Genomic DNA, 18,026 nt, shown 5'->3' with positions numbered 1-18,026 from the left:
AAGGCTGTATATTGTCCCCCAGCTTATTCAACTTATATGCAGAATACATCATGCGGAAGGCTGGACTGGAGGAATCCCAAGCCAGAATTAAGATTGCCGGAAAAAATATCAACAACCTCCGATATGCAGATGATACCACTCTGATGGCAGAAAGTGAGGAGGAATTAAAGAACCTTGTAATGAGGGTGAAAGAGGAGAGTGCAAAAAACGGTCTGAAACTCAACATCAAAAAAACTAAGATCATGGCCACTGGTCCCATCACCTCCTGGAAAATAGAAGGGGAAGATATGGAGGTAGTGACAGATTTTATTTTCCTGGGCTCCATGATCACTGCAGATGGAGACAGCAGCCACGAAATTAAAAGACGCCTGCTTCTTGGGAGGAAATCGATGACAAATTTTTGACAGCATCGTAAAAAGCAGAGACATCACCTTGCCAACAAAAGTCTGAATAGTCAAAGCTATGGTTTTTCCTGCCGTGATGTATGGATGTGAGAGCTGGACCATAAAGAAAGCAGACCGCCGAAGAATTGATGCCTTTCAATTGTGGTGCTGGAGGAGACTCTTGAGAATCCCCTGGACTGCAAGGAGAACAAACCTATCAATTCTAAAGGAAATCAACCCTGAGTGCTCACTAGAAGGACAGATCCTGAAGCTGAGGCTCCAGTACTTTGGCCATCTAATGAGAAGAAAAGACTCCCTGGAAAAGACCCTGATGTTGGGAAAGTGTGATGGCAAGAGGAGAAGGGGACGACCGAGGATGAGATGGCTGGACAGTGTCTGCGAAGCAACCAACATGAATTTGACACAACTCCGGGAGGCAGTAGAAGATAGGAGGGCCTGGCGTGCTCTGGTCCATGGGGTCACGAAGAGTCGGACACGACTAAACGACTAAACAACGGGAGCTCCTAATGGCAAGGAGAGGGGAAAGTGAAAGTGGTTTGAACAGGGTTTTTCTAAAAGAAAAAAACCGAAGATCTGAAGAGGTTTGAAGAAGGAGCATTTGATGATCAAAAGGGAAAATTTGATGATTGTAGAGAATGGGATGACAGAAGACAAAGAGATGACAGTAGGGGGATGCTGGAAAATAGATAAAGGGGTGCTTCAGGAGAAGGGAGCACAGCTCAGTAGTGGGGTGACATCTGGGCTAGACTGAAGAAAGGTGTAAGTTATCTTGCTCTGTTCCTATGCTAAAGCGTATTTAAGGGGAGATGAAGGAGAGGAGGGGAGTGCTTTAGTAATGAGGATTAGACCAGTGAAGTATGTGTGACATATCATAGGGATGGCTGCACAAGAGAGGCTTAAGTCCAGGAGGAAATTAGCAGCGTGAGAATTTGCCTTACACTGAGTGAAACCATGGGTCCATCAGCTCAATATTGTCCAGTCTGGTTGGTAGCAGCTCTCCAGGGCTTTTAAGGAAGGATTTCTTCCTAGCCTTCCTGGGAGATCCCCAGTACAGTCGTGCCCCACTTAACAATTACCCTGTATAATGATGATTCCGCTTCACAATGTTTTAAATGGTTTTTTTTTTTCGCTTTGCGAAGATCGGTTCCCTGCTTCAGGAACCGATTCTTCACATTATGATGATAAGAACAGCTGATCGTCAAGGTTTCAAAATGGCCACCAACTGCTCAAAATGGCTCCCTGCTGTGTTTTTGGATGGATTCCTCACTCTACAGGCACAAAAAATGGCCACCCCATGGAGGATCTTCACTGGACGGTGAGTTTTTCAGCCCATTGGAATGCACTGAACGGTTTTCAATGCACTTCAATAGGCTTTTTAATTTCGCTTTACGACGTTTTCACTCCAGTGATTTTGCTGGAATGAATTAACGTTGTTAAGCGAGGCACCACTGTATTCTCTGGTGCTGTACTAAAAAGCCCATCCCCACCTAAGCTTCTCAATGTGTTCCGAGTGAAAGAGTAGTTGCATTACACAAAGTCTAATGGAAGCAAAAGGTCCTGGTGCTCCACAACCTTCTAAAGGAGCTTGTCTTTGAAAATTCATCCCTCTCTTTCCTTTGCTGAGCCCCTTTCTTTTTGTTCCTGTTGCAGAGTTTTGGATTTCTGTTCAAATTCTCTTTTTTGCTATGCAGCAGAAGTACAGAATTCAACAGTGGAAAACACTTTCCAGTTTCTCAGAGTCCACCCCTTAAAGTCTCAATAACTCACTCAGACTTCTGTAGAAGAAAGAATATAATAAATTTATTTACAATTGCTTGAAATTACAGACTTGCATATGCTGCTTTATTTACTGCACACTTACTGGCAACCAACCAAACAGATGAGCAGCAAACAAACAACTGCTACCAATGGACTAAAAAGAGGGGAGAAAACACTCAACAGAGAGGCATAATTCAAAGGCTAGAATTTAAAGACTGGAAGGGGAAAAAACAGTACTTTTGGGACCATAGGAGGAATCTATTCTGAAACTATTTGTTTCAGAACCTATTTTTAAAAACCTAATTACATTTTTTAAAGTCCTGTATCTTTGTCTTCCAAGTTTGCTAAGCTTTTTGACTGCTTGAAGCTTAAACACAGGAGAATGTATTCCCTATGTTTCACCCATTTTAGCTCCCACAGTAGGATTTTTTTCAAACATACGTGCCACAACAAGTCCGATGTGTAAATTAAGTGTGTGTTTACATTCAAACAACCAATCTCAAAACAAAGCACAAGGAACATGTGATATGTGAGAGGACCATCATAAGCTGTGACAAATAGCTTTGTTTGTTCTGAACATGGCACTTTATGAAGGATGGCTGCAGCAAGTTCAGAGGAGGGCAACAAGGATGATCAAGGGATTGGAAACTGAGTCCAGTGAGGAAAGACTGAAAGAACTGGACATGTTTAACTTTGAGAAAAGAAGACTGAAGGGAACTATGAGAGCTCAACAGCAAGATTTGAAATGCTTGAAAGCTAGTCATACAGAGGAGGAGTAGGATCTGCTCTTGATTATCCCAGAGTGAAGGACATATAATAATGGCTGAAGTTATAGAAAGTCAGCTTTAGGCTGAGCATTAGGAAAAATCTATTAACTGTTAGAGCAGTATGACAATGGAGGATATTAGACAACCATCTGTCAGATCTACTTTGATTTAGATTCCTGCATTGAGAAAGGGGTTGGAGGCCTTATAGGCCCCTTCCAGCTCCATTCTTCTATGACTCTGTGAAACAGAGGTCTTTCACAACAGGGGGGCACTCATGTAAATAAAAAAATATGATAAATTCATCATCTTGTTTGACTTTTATATGCTCAAGCTATCTTTTTTCCCTACACCACCTCTTCTTACAGCATCAGAGCTGTGGCTCTCTTCGGGACTTTAAAATTACATATGCAAATACTGCATTCATTTGCTGTTTTCTTCCTTGTTTGCTTCCTTATAGGGAGGCTATGAGGGTGCTGAACCAGAGGTGTCATTAACAGCTTTTGTCCTGGTTGCTCTGCTGGAGTCCAAAGAGATGTGCAGCAACCGCATCAACGTAAGTACAGTGGTGCCTCGCGAGACGAGCACCCCATTTAACGACAAAACCGCATTACGACAAACTTTTTGCAATCGCTTTTGTGATTGCTTTACAATGGCTTCAATGGGGGAATTTCGCTTTGTAATGATCGGTTCCCTGCTTTGGGAAAGTGCAGTGAGACTGTCCAATTTGCATAAGATTGGTCCTGGTATTTGCCTTGGGGGAGGAGAGATAAAAACCCAGCTGTGTCTGTTTGTGGAAGGAGCGCCCCCTGCTGTGTCTGTTTGCTTCTCCAATCTAGATCGGAAAGTGAGATAACCCACCCTGGCGAAGGAAACCTGGCCAGCCTTATTCCTTTACAGAGACTCTCTGAGGGAACGAAAACATGTACATATATATGTATAGCTGGCTGTTTTTTATTTTTCCAAACTGTATTCTGTGTGATCTGATCAAAGGTATGTTCTTCTTGTGTGTGCTTTTGTGTACATGGTCCCTTCACGTTCTCAATTCTTTTCTGCATTGCCAATTTTCTGTTCCTTCCTGGGCTAGCAGTAAGCTTAACTTAGGCCTTCAGGACTGAAGAGATCCCAACCCACTGCATCCTTCATTTTCCAAAGACTTGAGTGGCTGATTTTTAACCTGTTACTTATACAGTGGTGCCTCGCTTTACGATTGCCCCACATTACGACGAAACCGCCATACTCACCATTATACTAATTCCTTTTCTTTCTTCTTTCTTCATCATCATCATTAACCATATTCAATAAGGTAATCATTGGAGACATTGGGATATTCAGTCCAATTATTTTCCTAATCTCCTTAAGAACCATCATCCATTCTTTCCTCCTTATTTCACAGAACCACACCATATGTAAATATGTCCCTTTTTCTTTTTTACACCTCCAGCATAGAGGTTATTTTTTATGTAATAAATTCAGTTTCACCAGTGTTAAGTATCATCTCCACACTACCTTATTACAATTTTCTTTAACACTTACAAATATATTCTTCATAATTATTTTATTCCACATTTTACTCCAATCTTCCCCTTTAATTTCTTTAAACATATGTTCCTCCACAAGTCTTTTAACACACATACTGTAGTTCATATCCCACCTGTTCTAATAATTGGTATATATCACGTACAGTCCCCTTTCTATTATTCATTGCTTCTAACGTTTGTCTTTTTTCAATTTGCTCCTCTAAATCTGTCATTATTCTGCCCACTTTTTTATCTTATCCATTTTATTGTCCATTTTTATAACTCAAGTGTGTTCCAGCACGAAATTCTCTCTGCTTCCACTACCTCTCTTATTCACTCTCTATCTTGTATCTGTTTCACCCAGTTCTTTATCCTAATAAGTTCTTATCTAGCCCTTTTAATTTCCTTTTAAGATTTTCTGAAAAATTTCTTAACACAACCACTGGGGTTAAGGGGGGATTAGCCAGGAATTTCCACAAATAAATCACAGTTTGCTTTTCTGTAGCATCTCGCTCTAAAGAAAGGAAACACAGACGAGCTGCTTGGCAAAACAATTTTGTTTTCTGAGCTTGCTCTCTTGGCTGTAATCAACCAAGTTAGATTAGGTTTGGTTTCACACCCTTTGCCGGAGGCACTGCTATTTCTGCCACCTAGCCCACAATTATTACATTAGTTTTGCCACTTTTGACTTCCCTCTTGTCGCCTTGAGGCATTATAAATTAAAAAGCTAACTAGGTGTGGGCTGGATAGATCAAGTGTCAGGTGGATACACAATTGGCTAGGGAATTGTACTCAGAGGGTGATGATTAATGGGTCCTTCTCTAACTGGGAGGAGGTAACAAGTGGAGTACCCCAAGGCTCAGTCCTCGGCCCAGTGCTCTTCAATATTTGTATTAATGACTTGGATGAAGGAGTGCAGCGAATCCTTGTCAAATTTGCAGATGATACCAAATTGAGTGGAAGAGCTAATACCCTAGAAGACAGGAACAAAATTCAAAATGACCTCAATAGGATAGAGCACAGAGCAAAAAGCAATAGAATGAAATTCAGCAGGGATAAGTGCGAAGTCCTGCACCTCGGAAAACGAAACCAATTGCACAGTTACAAGATGGAGGAGACCTGGCTCAGTAAAACTATGAGTGGGAAGGATCTTGGAATTGTCGTAGATCACAAGCTAAATATGAACCAACAGTGTGATGTGGATACAAAAAAGGGAAATGCTATTTTAGGCTGCATTAATAGAAGTATAGTTTCTAAATCCCACGAGGTGCTAAAAGTAAAGGTTCCCCTTGACAATTTTTGTCCAGTCGTGTTCGACTCTAGGGGGTGGTGCTCATCCCCATTTCCAAGCCATAGAGCCAGCGTTTTGTCCGAAGAGAGTTTCCATGGTCACATGGCCAGTGCGACTTAGACACGGAACGCTGTTACCTTCCCACCGAGATGGTCCCTATTTATCTACTTGCATTTGCATGCTTTCGAACCGCTAGGTTGGTGGGAGTTGGGACAAGCAACGGGCGCTCACTCCGTCGTGTGGATTCGATCTTATGACTGCTGGTCTTCTGACCCTGCAGCACAGTCTTCTGCGGTTTAGCCCCGCAGCGCCACCACGTCCCACCACGAGGTGCTAGTCCCCCTCTATTCAGCACTGGTTAGGCCTCACCTTGGGTCCGGTGTCCAGTTCTGGACACCAGACTTCAAGAAGGATGCTAACAAATTGGAACCAGAGGAGGGTGACAAGGATGATCAGGGAACTGGAAACCAAGCCTTATGAGGAAAGGCTGAAAGAATTGGACATGTTTAGCCTTGAGAAAAGAAGGCTGAAGAGTGATATGATAGCATATATTTTAAATATATCCCATCATATCACTATATGGCTGTACAGTATTGAAAATATTTGGAAGGCTGTCATACAGAGAAGGGGCAAGATCTGTTCTCGATCATCCCAGAGTGCAGGACATGCAACAATGGGCTCAAGTTAAAGGAAGCCAGATTTCGGTTGAATATAAGGGAAGAAACTGTTAGAGCAGTAAGACAGTGAAACCAGTTACCTTGGGAGTTGGTGAGTGCTCCATCACCAGAGGCATTCAAGAAAAACTTAATCACCTGATAGATATGCTTTAATTGTTGTGACGTGCAAGGAGGACGTCACAATCCAGAGGATCTGGCTAGGCCTGTAACTGTAACTACGCTCCACTGGCATATCTTTCTACCCTTTTCCCTGGGCCTCTTGCCCACTAAGGATACTTTATCTTATATTATTGCCTTTGGCTGACTCCAATTTCACCACAGCTCTACCCTCTCTCGGGTGCTGTTTACCATGGAGATCCCTCAGCTTTGCTGCTCTTGGTCTGTCCCCTCAGAGTTCACCTAACTCAGGACACTCTGACCAAGTCACCACAGCTTCTGCTTTTGGGCCACTCTCCCTCACAAAATGGACACCACAGAGCTCATATATCAGTGCTTCCACCCTGAAGCTTAAGCGCCTCTCCACTAAATTTGCTCCCCTTGAGTCAAATTCTAGAGAGTTACCACGCTTTACACTTCAGATGACCCTAACTGAAATCCTTTTGCTCTGGTCCCTTTAGCCAAGGCTTTACTGGACAAGTCGCATCCCACACGCTGGACACCAAATTTTATTGTGGCCGCCTCCTCATATGTCACAGAGGGGAAGCCACTTCACACTTTCTTTCTCTTAACACGCTGCCACCAACCACACACATATATCTGACTCTTCAGACCAAGGTATGGATTTTAAAAATAAAAATTATTGTTTATTGGTACAACTTAATATAAGGTAAATCAATATATGAACGGAATAAGACAATCAATAAAATAAAGAATCCCTTCAGTCACTCTATCACTCAGACCTTATCTAACACAGTACTTCATATCATACATGCCCTAACTCAAACTCTATCTTCTCATCCTAGCTAATCTCCCACACATCATTCACTCCCCCCTTATATACATAGCTCCACCTCCTGGAGTCCCACCTCCTGCCCTGCTATAGGTAGTTGAGCTCCAGCATAACATTGATAGGCAGGTGACGTCATCGCAGCCGTCACAATTGTATTCCTGCATTGAGCAGGGGGTTGGACTTGATGGCCTTGTAGGCCCCTTCCAACTTCACTTTCCTATGATTCTATGGGAGTTTTTTCCCCCCTTCCTTCTGTCCTGTTTAAATTGCTAAGGTGAAGAATTCAACTTTATGCCATTGAGCCACTTTCCACCCCTTGTGCAGCTTGCTTAAGGCCAAAAAAGCTGGCTCTTCTAGGATGCATTTTGGAGAATTGGATTTCCAACCTCTGGCTCCATAGCTATATACCTAACTCAATGAGCTATCTATCCAGCAAAGGCATCTTTGGTTTTCAGGTACAGTGGTGCCTCGCACAGCGAGGTTAATCCGTCCCAGATTAACCCTTGCTGTGTGAAACATCGCTGTGCGGTAAGAAAAAAGCCATTGGAACGCATTAAACTTAGTTTAATACGTTCCAATCGGCTGATTTACTCACCGTACAGCGATGTTCCTCTATGGCCGGGAGCCATTTTCGCGCCCTCCCCTCGCTGAACGAGGGCACGAAAGTGGCTGCGATCAGCTGTCCGGTGGGTCCAAAATGGCCGCCGGAACAGCCAAAAGGGCCGGGCGCAGCGTTTTCGCGCCCTTGGTAAGCGAGGGGAGGGCGCAAAAACGCTGCGCACAGCCATTTCGGCTGTTCCGGCAGCGTTTTCGCGCCCTCCCCTTGCTTACCAAGGGCGTGAAAACGCTGCACCTGGCCCTTTCGGCTGTTCCGGCGGCCATTTTGAAGCCGCGGAACAGCTGATCGGCGGGTCGCAAAGCGAAGGTCGGTAAGTGAACCGCTTACCGCCCTTCGCTCTGCGATTTTCGCCCATTGGGGCCATCGCTGTGCGATCGCAAAAGCATCCTCGTAGAGCGAATTCATCGCTCTACGGGGCGCTTGTTGTGCGAGGCACCACTGTATTTCATAAATGAAGAAAACTTAACCCAGGCACAACACAAATGAGCAACGTCTGAAAATTATTCTTGAACCACTCCTAATGCATATGTCCTTTATTCCTGTCCTCTTTTCATTTCAGATTCTGGACAACAGCATCAGAAAAACGGTTACCTATTTATCCAGAAAGTATGACACATTGCAAAGACCTTACACTACAGCACTTACAGCCTATGCTTTGGCCCTAGCAGGGCAGCTGAATGATGACCGGGTTCTCATGGCAGCATCAACAGGTACATTTATAGCAAAATGCTGGTTAATAAAACAGAAGGCTATTCATGTCAGAAAAAGAAGCAATGAGTAATGAGAACGAACTGGAGGAAGAAGAGTGGGTCCCTGCCCTGCCATTACTGGTTCCAAGGACTGGGAGATTTCTGGATCCTTTGGAACCAGTAATTCCTCAGATTCATCCAGGAAGAGGAGGGGCAGTTCTTCAGGCTCTGAAGGAAGCTCTGCTTCCATGTCCACCTGCAAGACCACCAGAGGAGGAACACTGGTGGTGCCTGGCCTAGTCAGGACCTTTTCCCCCTTTGAGACTCCATGGCCACTGCCCTTCATTTTCACCTGCTCTCTATATAACCCTGCCTTCCAAACCACATTTTACAAATATTTTTTTTTTAATATGCTGGTCCTCGGTAACCTATTCTTTAGCTTTACTATGCCTAGAGAAAACCATTATAGTGGTGCCTCGCTTAGCGATCGCTCTGTTTTATGACAAAATCGCATAGCGATGCGATGTTCCCTATGGGGGGATTTCGCTTTGCGATGATCACATGGAACCAATCATTGCAAAGCCCCCATTTTTGCACAGCGGATCGGCGGTTTCAAAATGGCTGCCGGGTAAACAAAAGGGCCATCCGCTGTTTTCTGGGATGGATTCCTCGCTTTAGAGGCACCGAAAATGGCGGCGCTATGGAGGATCTTCACTTAAAGGTGAGTTTTAAGCCCATAGGAGCACATTAATCACGTTTTAGTGCGTTTCTATGGGGCTTTTTTATTTTGCTTAGCGATGTTATCGCTTAGCAGCAATTTTTCGGTACCAATTAACATCGCTAAGCGAGGCACCACTGTATTCTAGTTTTCTCGAAGTTAATTGTTAATAGGTTGTTCCTGCAGTAACTCATAAATACCAACTTGTGCACCATATGCAGCCCTCTGTTTAGAGATGGGCCGAAATATAATAATAACTCAGGCATGGCTGAGATCAATGAAATATTGGTTGAAGATCCATTGTAACTTCAAAGAGGACAGGTTTTTACACCACATTTTCTGCGAAGCAATCATCATTAGAGAGCTTGCCTACATTGAAAAGAAAATCTCGCTAATTGGCCTGTCAGTGGAATCACTTGGCTCCCTGCCCCACAAGGAGGCATTTCAGCTGATTAAATGCGGGATATTAGATCTCAAATTCCAGGATTTCCTAAGTGCAGCAAATAAGACCTATTCCCCCCGCCAAGCCCCCTGATTCCTGTTAGGCAGGGCCAGAGGGCCCTATACTATCATCTGTTACAAGTGCCTCAAAAACGCAGAGCCTATTCCCTGGTCAGAATTAATGTACAGTTGTGCCTCGCATTACGATGTTAATTCGTTCCAGTGAAATTGATGTAGAACAAAAACATTGTAAAGTGAAATTAAAAAGCCCATAGAAACGCATTAAAACCTGTTTAATGCGTTCCGATGGGCTTAAAACTCACCGTCCAGCAAAGATCCTTCTTAGGGCGGCCATTTTCGTTGCCTGTCTTGCAAGGAATCCGTCCCTAAACACAGCGGGGAGACATTTTATTTACCCGGTGGCCATTTTGAAACCGCCAATCAGCTGCTGGAAAATAGTCGTTTTGCGAAGAAACAGTTCCCGAAGCAGGGAACTGATCATCGTAAAGCGAAATTCCCCCATAGGAAACATCGTTTTGCAATCGCAAAAGTGATTGCAAAAAATTCATCATAATGCGATTTCGTCATTAAACAAAGCGATCGTAATGCGAGGCACCACTCTAATGCCTTCATCAGTATTATCTGGCAGGTTTAGGGTATTCTTTACAATGAGAGGAACTGCTCTTGTAAACTGGGAGGAATTGAGTCGCTGGTACACATGTGTTTATATTGCCCTTGCTATTTTGAATCCCACGCTTGATATCTGGGCTCAATGTTGCTTAAGGTAAGAGGGTGGTCACATATACACAGAATGCATTTTCTGTTAAACGGCAAGGTAGAAGACAGGGTGGATAAAGTAGCATGCTTCTTAGCACACATAGTGAACATGCCATAAATAGCACAGTTTGAACCGGCACTCTCTCCTTGAGCCAGATTTAAGGATCTTCTGATGTAATCATTGGGCTAATTATGACAATAATTTTTTAGTTATTATTATTATAAGGTACATAGGATTGGGTGGAGAGTGTATCTTGTGGCAGAAATAATAAAACTACATTGAATCTGAACAAATGTTGATATTGTTCCAGAAAGTTGAAAACAAGTTTTACTGAATCTCGTTTTTGACTAGGTGTTTTGTGTATGACAATAAAGGTTTTTATTTATTTTTTTAATGATAAAGAAATAATTTTAAAAATTAAATAGGTGCTTTTTCAGCACACGAGTAGTGGCTGCACTACACAGAAACCAACCAGTCACTCCCCAATCCACACAAGCACTCTGGAATAAATGGGGACAAAGGAGAAAATACACACACTCCAAGAGATCACCCCACCCTGAGGAAACCTTAAAAATAACTAATTTTTCAATTAAAATGTGCCTGGTGTCCCACTGATGAAAATGATGAAGAAAAAAATAGTTTTTTAATAATGTGTGCTTTTTTGGCACACAGCACTGGCAGGAGCCCACAGACAGTACACACACACACACACACACACACACACACACAATAAATGAGGTGCAAAGGGTAATACACACACACACACACACACACACACACACACACACACACACGTATCCACAGAGATCACCCACCGTATGCTAACCCTAAACCTAAAATATAATAACTAGAATACCTTCTAAAATAAAATGTACTACTATAAAGCCTCCCCAGATTGCCAGTATTTCAAATAAGAATGATGATGAAATAAAAGAATCAAATGTAAAATAGGAAAATGTTTGCTTTGCTGCCACAACAGTGAAAAGCTAGTGAACACAATATGACACAGCAGTGCAGTACCAAGTGCCTGAGCCAAGACTCTGAGCAGGAATGCAAAATGGCTGTAGGGAAAATGCTTATAAAGCTTCTGAAAAAGGCACACCCCCGCAGCCCTTTCAGCAGCGCTATTGGCTTCCTGCCCTTTCAATCCAGAAGTCTTTAGGTTTCTCCCAGGGTTATTCAGAGCTTCTGATTGGCAGCAGCGGGCTTCAGATGGCACAGGAGGCCCAAAAAGTGGATAGACAAATCGACAAATCAAAAATGTGTGAAACTTCGTTGCTTTGTATTTGTTGGTGCCTCCACATTGGCTTTTTACAAAGCGACAAATACACGGAGAATGATTTTTGACAAATATCATGATTCATTTCTTGATTCATCCCCATCTCTTATGACAGTAAATTAACATAAGATAAAATACATCAATGAAAAAGGCAACCCACAGAGACAACTATACAGGTAAAAGCTCCAAATAGTGACAATATTGCAAATTAAATAAATTAAGCAGTTAAACAGTTAAACTGGATTAAATTAAATAGGGAGAAAGTTCTCAAAAGCCTGTCTGAAAAGCAATGTTTTTATTTGTCTTCTAAACATTAGGAGAGCGGGGGCCCAATGCACCTCCACTGGCAGTAAATTCCCTAAAGAGAGTGCCACCACTGAGAAGGTTCAGTTCCACGCCTCGCTTGGACTGGCCACACAGCATTTGGGACTAGGAGGTGCAGGTGGAAAGTCTGGTAGATCTGAGGGAGAGATGCTCTGATAGGTAGCAAAGTCTCAATCCATTCAAGACTGTGTAGGTCAACATTAAAACCTTCCATACGGCCCAGGAGCATACTGGCAGCCAGTGCAAATAGGCCTGAACCAGGGAGACATGATCATATCTTGTTGCTTCCAACACCAGCCTGGCTACTGCCTTTTGCACATGCTGCAGCTTTTAAACCATCTTCAAGGGTAGTCCCACATAAAGAGCACGGCAATAGTCAGTCTTAGAGACTACCAGTGCATGAACCAGTGTAATGAAAGTAGACCTATCCAGGTAGGGCCAAAGGTGAACAATCTGTCTCAGCTGAAAAAAGGCAGATCTAGCCACAGCCAAGATCAGATTCTCCATCAAGACGGCTGGGTCCACCAGGAGCACACTCAGATTACAAACCTGGCCCTTCAGATTATGTTATTCCCCTGATTAAACCCCTAGTAGATCAATTGATCATTATTCAAAACATTGCTTAAAATACAGTAAACTTATAGGCTCCTTTGGCTTTGCCAATTTTTAAAAAATTAATTGTAAGGACTAGATAGGAAATGGTTGAAGTATGCTGGGTACCAAGAAATGGCAATCTAAGTTTTGTCCTCATTTACAATTGTTATCGTTATAAATTCTCTCTGTGTGTGTGTGTAATTTAATTATATCCCATGGCATTACAGAAGCTTCTCCAGTGAAGGGTTTGTCGGTAGGAAGTAAATGAGTCAGTTTTCAGTACGGTATTGTATTGTTATGGTATTGTTATGCATTACAATACATTGACAATCTTATAATATAAATTAGGAATTCATTAGGAATTACATGGCTTAAGATAATTAGCTCTTACATCCTCAAGATCTCTATAGTCAAGATCTATTTCTTTGCTGGTAATTAGGTGGGAATCGTTGGGAAGAAAATGGTGCTCACACCTACAACATCGAAGGTACCTCCTATGGCTTGCTGGCTTTATTGAAAATGAAGAAATTCGAGGCTACTGGCCCCATAGTCAAATGGCTGGTAGCGCAGAAGTATTATGGGGGAACATATGGCCAAACTCAGGTGAGTGTTTCCTTTACTGTCCGTTGCTACAGAATTCAGGCATTGGCTTCTGAAGAGTTGTCTCTCAGGTCAGGCTACTGAAAAACGAACAGTCGTTTACGTTATTGCCTTCTTTTGGCTGTCTGAGGTGGTAAATTTGTGTCTGTCTGGATATTTCCCTTCACCCTGATGGTGGGAACTATTAGAAGACAGAGATGAAAAAAAAACAGGGTTCCTTTAGGTTTCATAGTGATGCAGAGGATGCAATTTCATCAGTTTTTTATGCTGTCCCTCAGTGACAAAAGGCCATTCCAAGTCATCCCACAGCCCTTTCAGCAGCGCTATTGGCTTCCTGCCCTTTCAATCCAGGAGTCTTTAGGTCTCTCCCAGGGTTGTTCAGAGCTTCTGATAGGCAGCAGCGGGCTTCAGATGGCACAGGAGGCCCAAAAAGGGGATAGACAAATCGACAAATCAAAAATGTGTGAAACTTTGTATTTGTCAGTGTCTCCACATTGGCTTTTTACGAAGCGACAAATACGCCAACAGCCACAAATGCATGGATGTTTAAAGGTGTATGAGCCTACATACATGTTATCCACCCACATTGTCTATGTTTCCTTCAGGGAGCACCAGATCTGTACTGGCGTACATGTATTGAACATGCCTGCTGCCAAAATAAGGGGCCACATCATTTCTCTAGTAACGTCTTGTCACCAGATTTCCAGTTCCTAAGTCCCTATCTAGATTTCCCATTCAAGGCAAACTGACAGACTTCATCCTTTTCTTCCCATTCTAGGCGACCATCATGGTATTCCAAGCACTTGCTCAGTATGAAATCGACGTTCCTACTCATAAGGACCTGAACTTGGATGTTTCTGTTCAGTTGTCAGAGCGCAGTGGACCAATTCGTTACAGGATTAACTACAGTTCTGCTCTCCTGGCCCGAACAACAGAGGTACAGCATTTCTTTGAGCAAACCCCTGTTATTTTTCACTTTGGAAAAAAATAGATGCTCTGTGTTTTTAGGTCTCATTCACTAACTACAAGGACTGAAGATGGGTAAGACTTGACACAAGGCTCTGTGAAACCAACAATCAGAAACATGTGTGAAAGCCAAAACTGCTATATATTGTGTAAACATTTAGTAGTTCTGCTCAAGTGTTCAGGGACAGAGGGAATGGGAATGAATGGGGGAAAGGAGCAGGTTAGTCCCTTCCACTTACTCATGGGTCTCTTCACATGAAAAATAATAGTGTGAGAATGAACAGAACATCTTAATCAGGCTAGTGTCATGTTATAGCGCCTCCTTTTTTCCATGCCATAGATCGGCACCTGCTTTGCTTAACTATCAATGTATCCTATGTATGTCCTATCGTGGCAAATCTGAGGGAGCAGGGGTAAAATAATATTTTTGTGATCTGAACACTTTGAAACAGTTAAAACATTTTCAAAACAATGTGTTCTCGAAGGCTTTCACAGCCGGGATCCGATTGTTGTTGTAGGTTTTTCAGGCTGTTTGGCCGTGTTCTGGAAGTTTTTTCTTCCTAATATTTTGCCAGTCTCTGTGGACGGCATCTTCAGAGGACCGGAGCTAAAACTCCGTGTTCTGGTGTAGTGTGTGGGACTGGTCCGTTAGAACACGGCCAAACAGCCCAAAAAACCTCCAACAACCATTTTCAAAACATTTCAAAACAGTCTAAGAATTAAAACCAGTAGGACAAAAACCAGCCCACTGGAGGACAGAGGAAGCCATGAACTGAACCTGCTCTTAGCCATCAGACCCACAAGCCCCAAAATACCTTCCTGATCTTGCAAGAAAAGCTGCTGGGAGCATTGTGGCAGCCAGGTTTACCTTGCTTTCGTTCAGGAACCTCTGCCTGAGCTGTCTTTGTTTTCCTTAGCCAGCAGCAGGTCTTTCTCCATTTTTATCACCTTCTTGGAGAAGTCTGTTTCACTTAGGCTTTTAAATCTATCTTCTCTTTATTTCTTATCTTTTGTGTTATTTCAAAGATTTTGGTCTTTTTAAAAAAATTATTTTGTGATTTAAAAAATAAGTTACAATCCTCTGATCACATAAGAAAAAGAAAAATAATAATAATTACCTATATATACAGTTACACTTCCAGTAATTTTCTTATCTATAGTATATTAATAATGTTTACACAATTATATATATTTTACTTCTAATCCTATAGTTATTCAATCTAGCTAGCATTTCAGCCCATTTTCCATTTGATCTCCTGCACATGAGGCCAACAAGGGATACCATACTTCTACATTTGTTCTGTTTTACTGGTATTTCATCTCTATAGAGTTTAACGCTATGAGCCATTTTTCCATTAGAGCCAGTCACCATATTGTATTTTGAAATCTTTGCAAGGACAAGTCCTGAGCGTCCTTCCACTAATGAGCTCCTTCTAATACTGTAGATTTTCCTTGTATAAACAAGTATCTTATTCTCTACATTCCTCTCTCTCTTTCCATATTTTAAATTGTGTGCATTTATCTTGAAATTTAAATTTAGGATGTTCTAATAGAGGACATAATGGAGATGTAGGGGGAGCAAAGATTTTCATATATTTCCTCCATATCTGGAGTAATTCTTTAGTAAAAGGGTTCTGTGTTTGTTTCTCATTTGTCAAAATTCTTTCTTTATATAAATGTACATCTAATGACCTTCCTTGTTCTTCTCTATCCATTCTAGTCCATTCAGGAATCTAAAGAAGCTATATGAAGGGGCAAGGGCTTCAATATTAATAAATGGAATTGAATCTGAAAATTTTGAATTATACAGAGGAACAAGGAGACCCCCTATCCCCATTAATATTTGCACTGGCTATAGAGCTACTCGTGGCACTTATTAGAAAAACTATTAATATTTGAGGAATAATGGTTAGAAATAAACAACTTGAAATTAATTTATATGCTGACAATATACAGTACTTTTATTCCTAGAGTCCTCAATGGAAAGTATAGAAACATTGAAACAAATATTGGAAAAATTCAAATATTATACAGTATTAAAAATTAATTATGATAAATCTAAATTGCTGTGTATAAGTACTACCACCCTAGAACAAAAAGAAACCAAGAAAAGAACAGGTTTAGACCTATGTTATTCAAGTTTCAAATATCTGGGGATTTGGATAACAAAAAATATAAGACCACTAGACTATAGGAACTATAAAAAAGTATTTAGTTCTATAAAGGAAAAAATGGGAAAAAATAAATCTAACATTATTATGAAGAATTGCAATAGTAAAAGTTCATATCTTACCAAAACTTCTATTTCAATTTCAAAATTTCCCTCTACAATTGGAACAAACAAATAAAACAATGGCAAAACATATTGGAAAAATTTATTGCAGAGAAAAGTACTGTGATTTATAAACACAGTAAAATATGGGCCAAGTAGAAATGGGGGGTTAGCAATACCACATCTACTAAAATATTATGAAGCTTTTCAAATAACCCAAGTAATCAAACTTATACAGGACAGATTTTGGACTTTCCGACAGCCTCTTTTCTACTTAATCCATTATTCACTGGCTCTGCTGCTTTATGATGCTGATAGCAAGAAAAGTGGCTTTTTCTTCATGGTCTCTGTGATTCACACCAATGGGTTCCTTCTGTGCCTGTGGGGGAATCTTTGAAACATTCCAGATCCTTGAAAAATGGTTAGGCCACAGCGTTTCCACTGAGAATATGACCCACCCTACCCTTAATCTTCATTTCCCTTTCCGCTGCCACTTGGATAGCATCTTCGGAGCTTCTGGAGCCCTTCTCATCAAAAATTTCCAGTATATAGTTACTTCTCCTTAATAGTTCTTATCTCTTTGACCTGTTTGTTATCTTCTGTGAGTTGTTTGTTGTCTTATCCCTACACTAAATATATACACATATGAATAGCGTTTGTTATGTTTCAAGGCCTTCCAGTCTTTTATGGCCCCTATGGGCCCATTTAAGAAGTGTGTCATTTGCACTAATAAAATACGGCTCACCTATGGGCATTCTTAAGACACTTTATTGCTTGGGTGAAGGGCATAAAACTCAAAATTGGCACATTTCCCAAAAATGTACCGATCAATCAAGAACTAGCAGTCTAGATTTAAAGTGTACTTGTGGGAAAGATCTTTACTGGTGACAACAACAGACAGCATTGGTTTCAATGGTTTCAGTCTTCAAAACATCATCAAAATCTATCTTCATGGAAGTCTGAAACAATATTGACAAAGGCCTTGGATGATCCAACCCATAAGAAATGGAACCTCTGCAACAAACTGCAGCGAATAATATTGAGGACAGTCTGTTCACACCTGTATCAGCCACAAAACTGACTTCAGTTTTGACACCCGAGAAAAGAAAGAAATCCACAGGCAGGCAAAGAAAAGAAACACTAAACAGAACCCAAACAAAACTAAGGGCCATCAGTCACCAGCACCTCACAGTTCACCACTCTGCCATCCAATGCCATCATTGTGGAGGCTTCCCAAACTAGATCAAAACAGAACAAAAGAGCATCATAATGCAGTGCCAAGCAGTTGCACGGGCTACAAGATGGACATGATTGGTAGAAAACCATACTCTGTTGCAGCACTAGCTGAATGGGTAGCAAACAGAGATGGGCATGAAGCCCTTC

General features: G+C 41.7%; 1 protein-coding gene across 2 annotated transcripts in view; it reads left to right on the top strand.

The window, feature by feature from the left end:
* Positions 1-18,026, top strand: part of LOC110070232 (A.superbus venom factor 1) — a 124,942-nt gene that overhangs the window by 74,786 nt on the left and 32,130 nt on the right. For both annotated transcript variants that reach the window (XM_072991548.2, XM_072991549.2), the window contains exons 27-30: positions 3,387-3,482; positions 8,542-8,692; positions 13,245-13,408; positions 14,184-14,342. In XM_072991548.2, coding sequence (XP_072847649.2) covers positions 3,387-3,482; positions 8,542-8,692; positions 13,245-13,408; positions 14,184-14,342 — 570 coding nt within the window. The remainder of the gene's footprint in view (positions 1-3,386; positions 3,483-8,541; positions 8,693-13,244; positions 13,409-14,183; positions 14,343-18,026) is intronic.

This window comes from Pogona vitticeps, chromosome 2, assembly GCF_051106095.1.
Source record: "Pogona vitticeps strain Pit_001003342236 chromosome 2, PviZW2.1, whole genome shotgun sequence".
In the NCBI taxonomy this organism is placed as follows: domain Eukaryota; kingdom Metazoa; phylum Chordata; class Lepidosauria; order Squamata; family Agamidae; genus Pogona; species Pogona vitticeps.
Note: the sequence above shows the minus strand (reverse complement) of the source record. Positions and strands in the feature narration are given on the sequence as shown.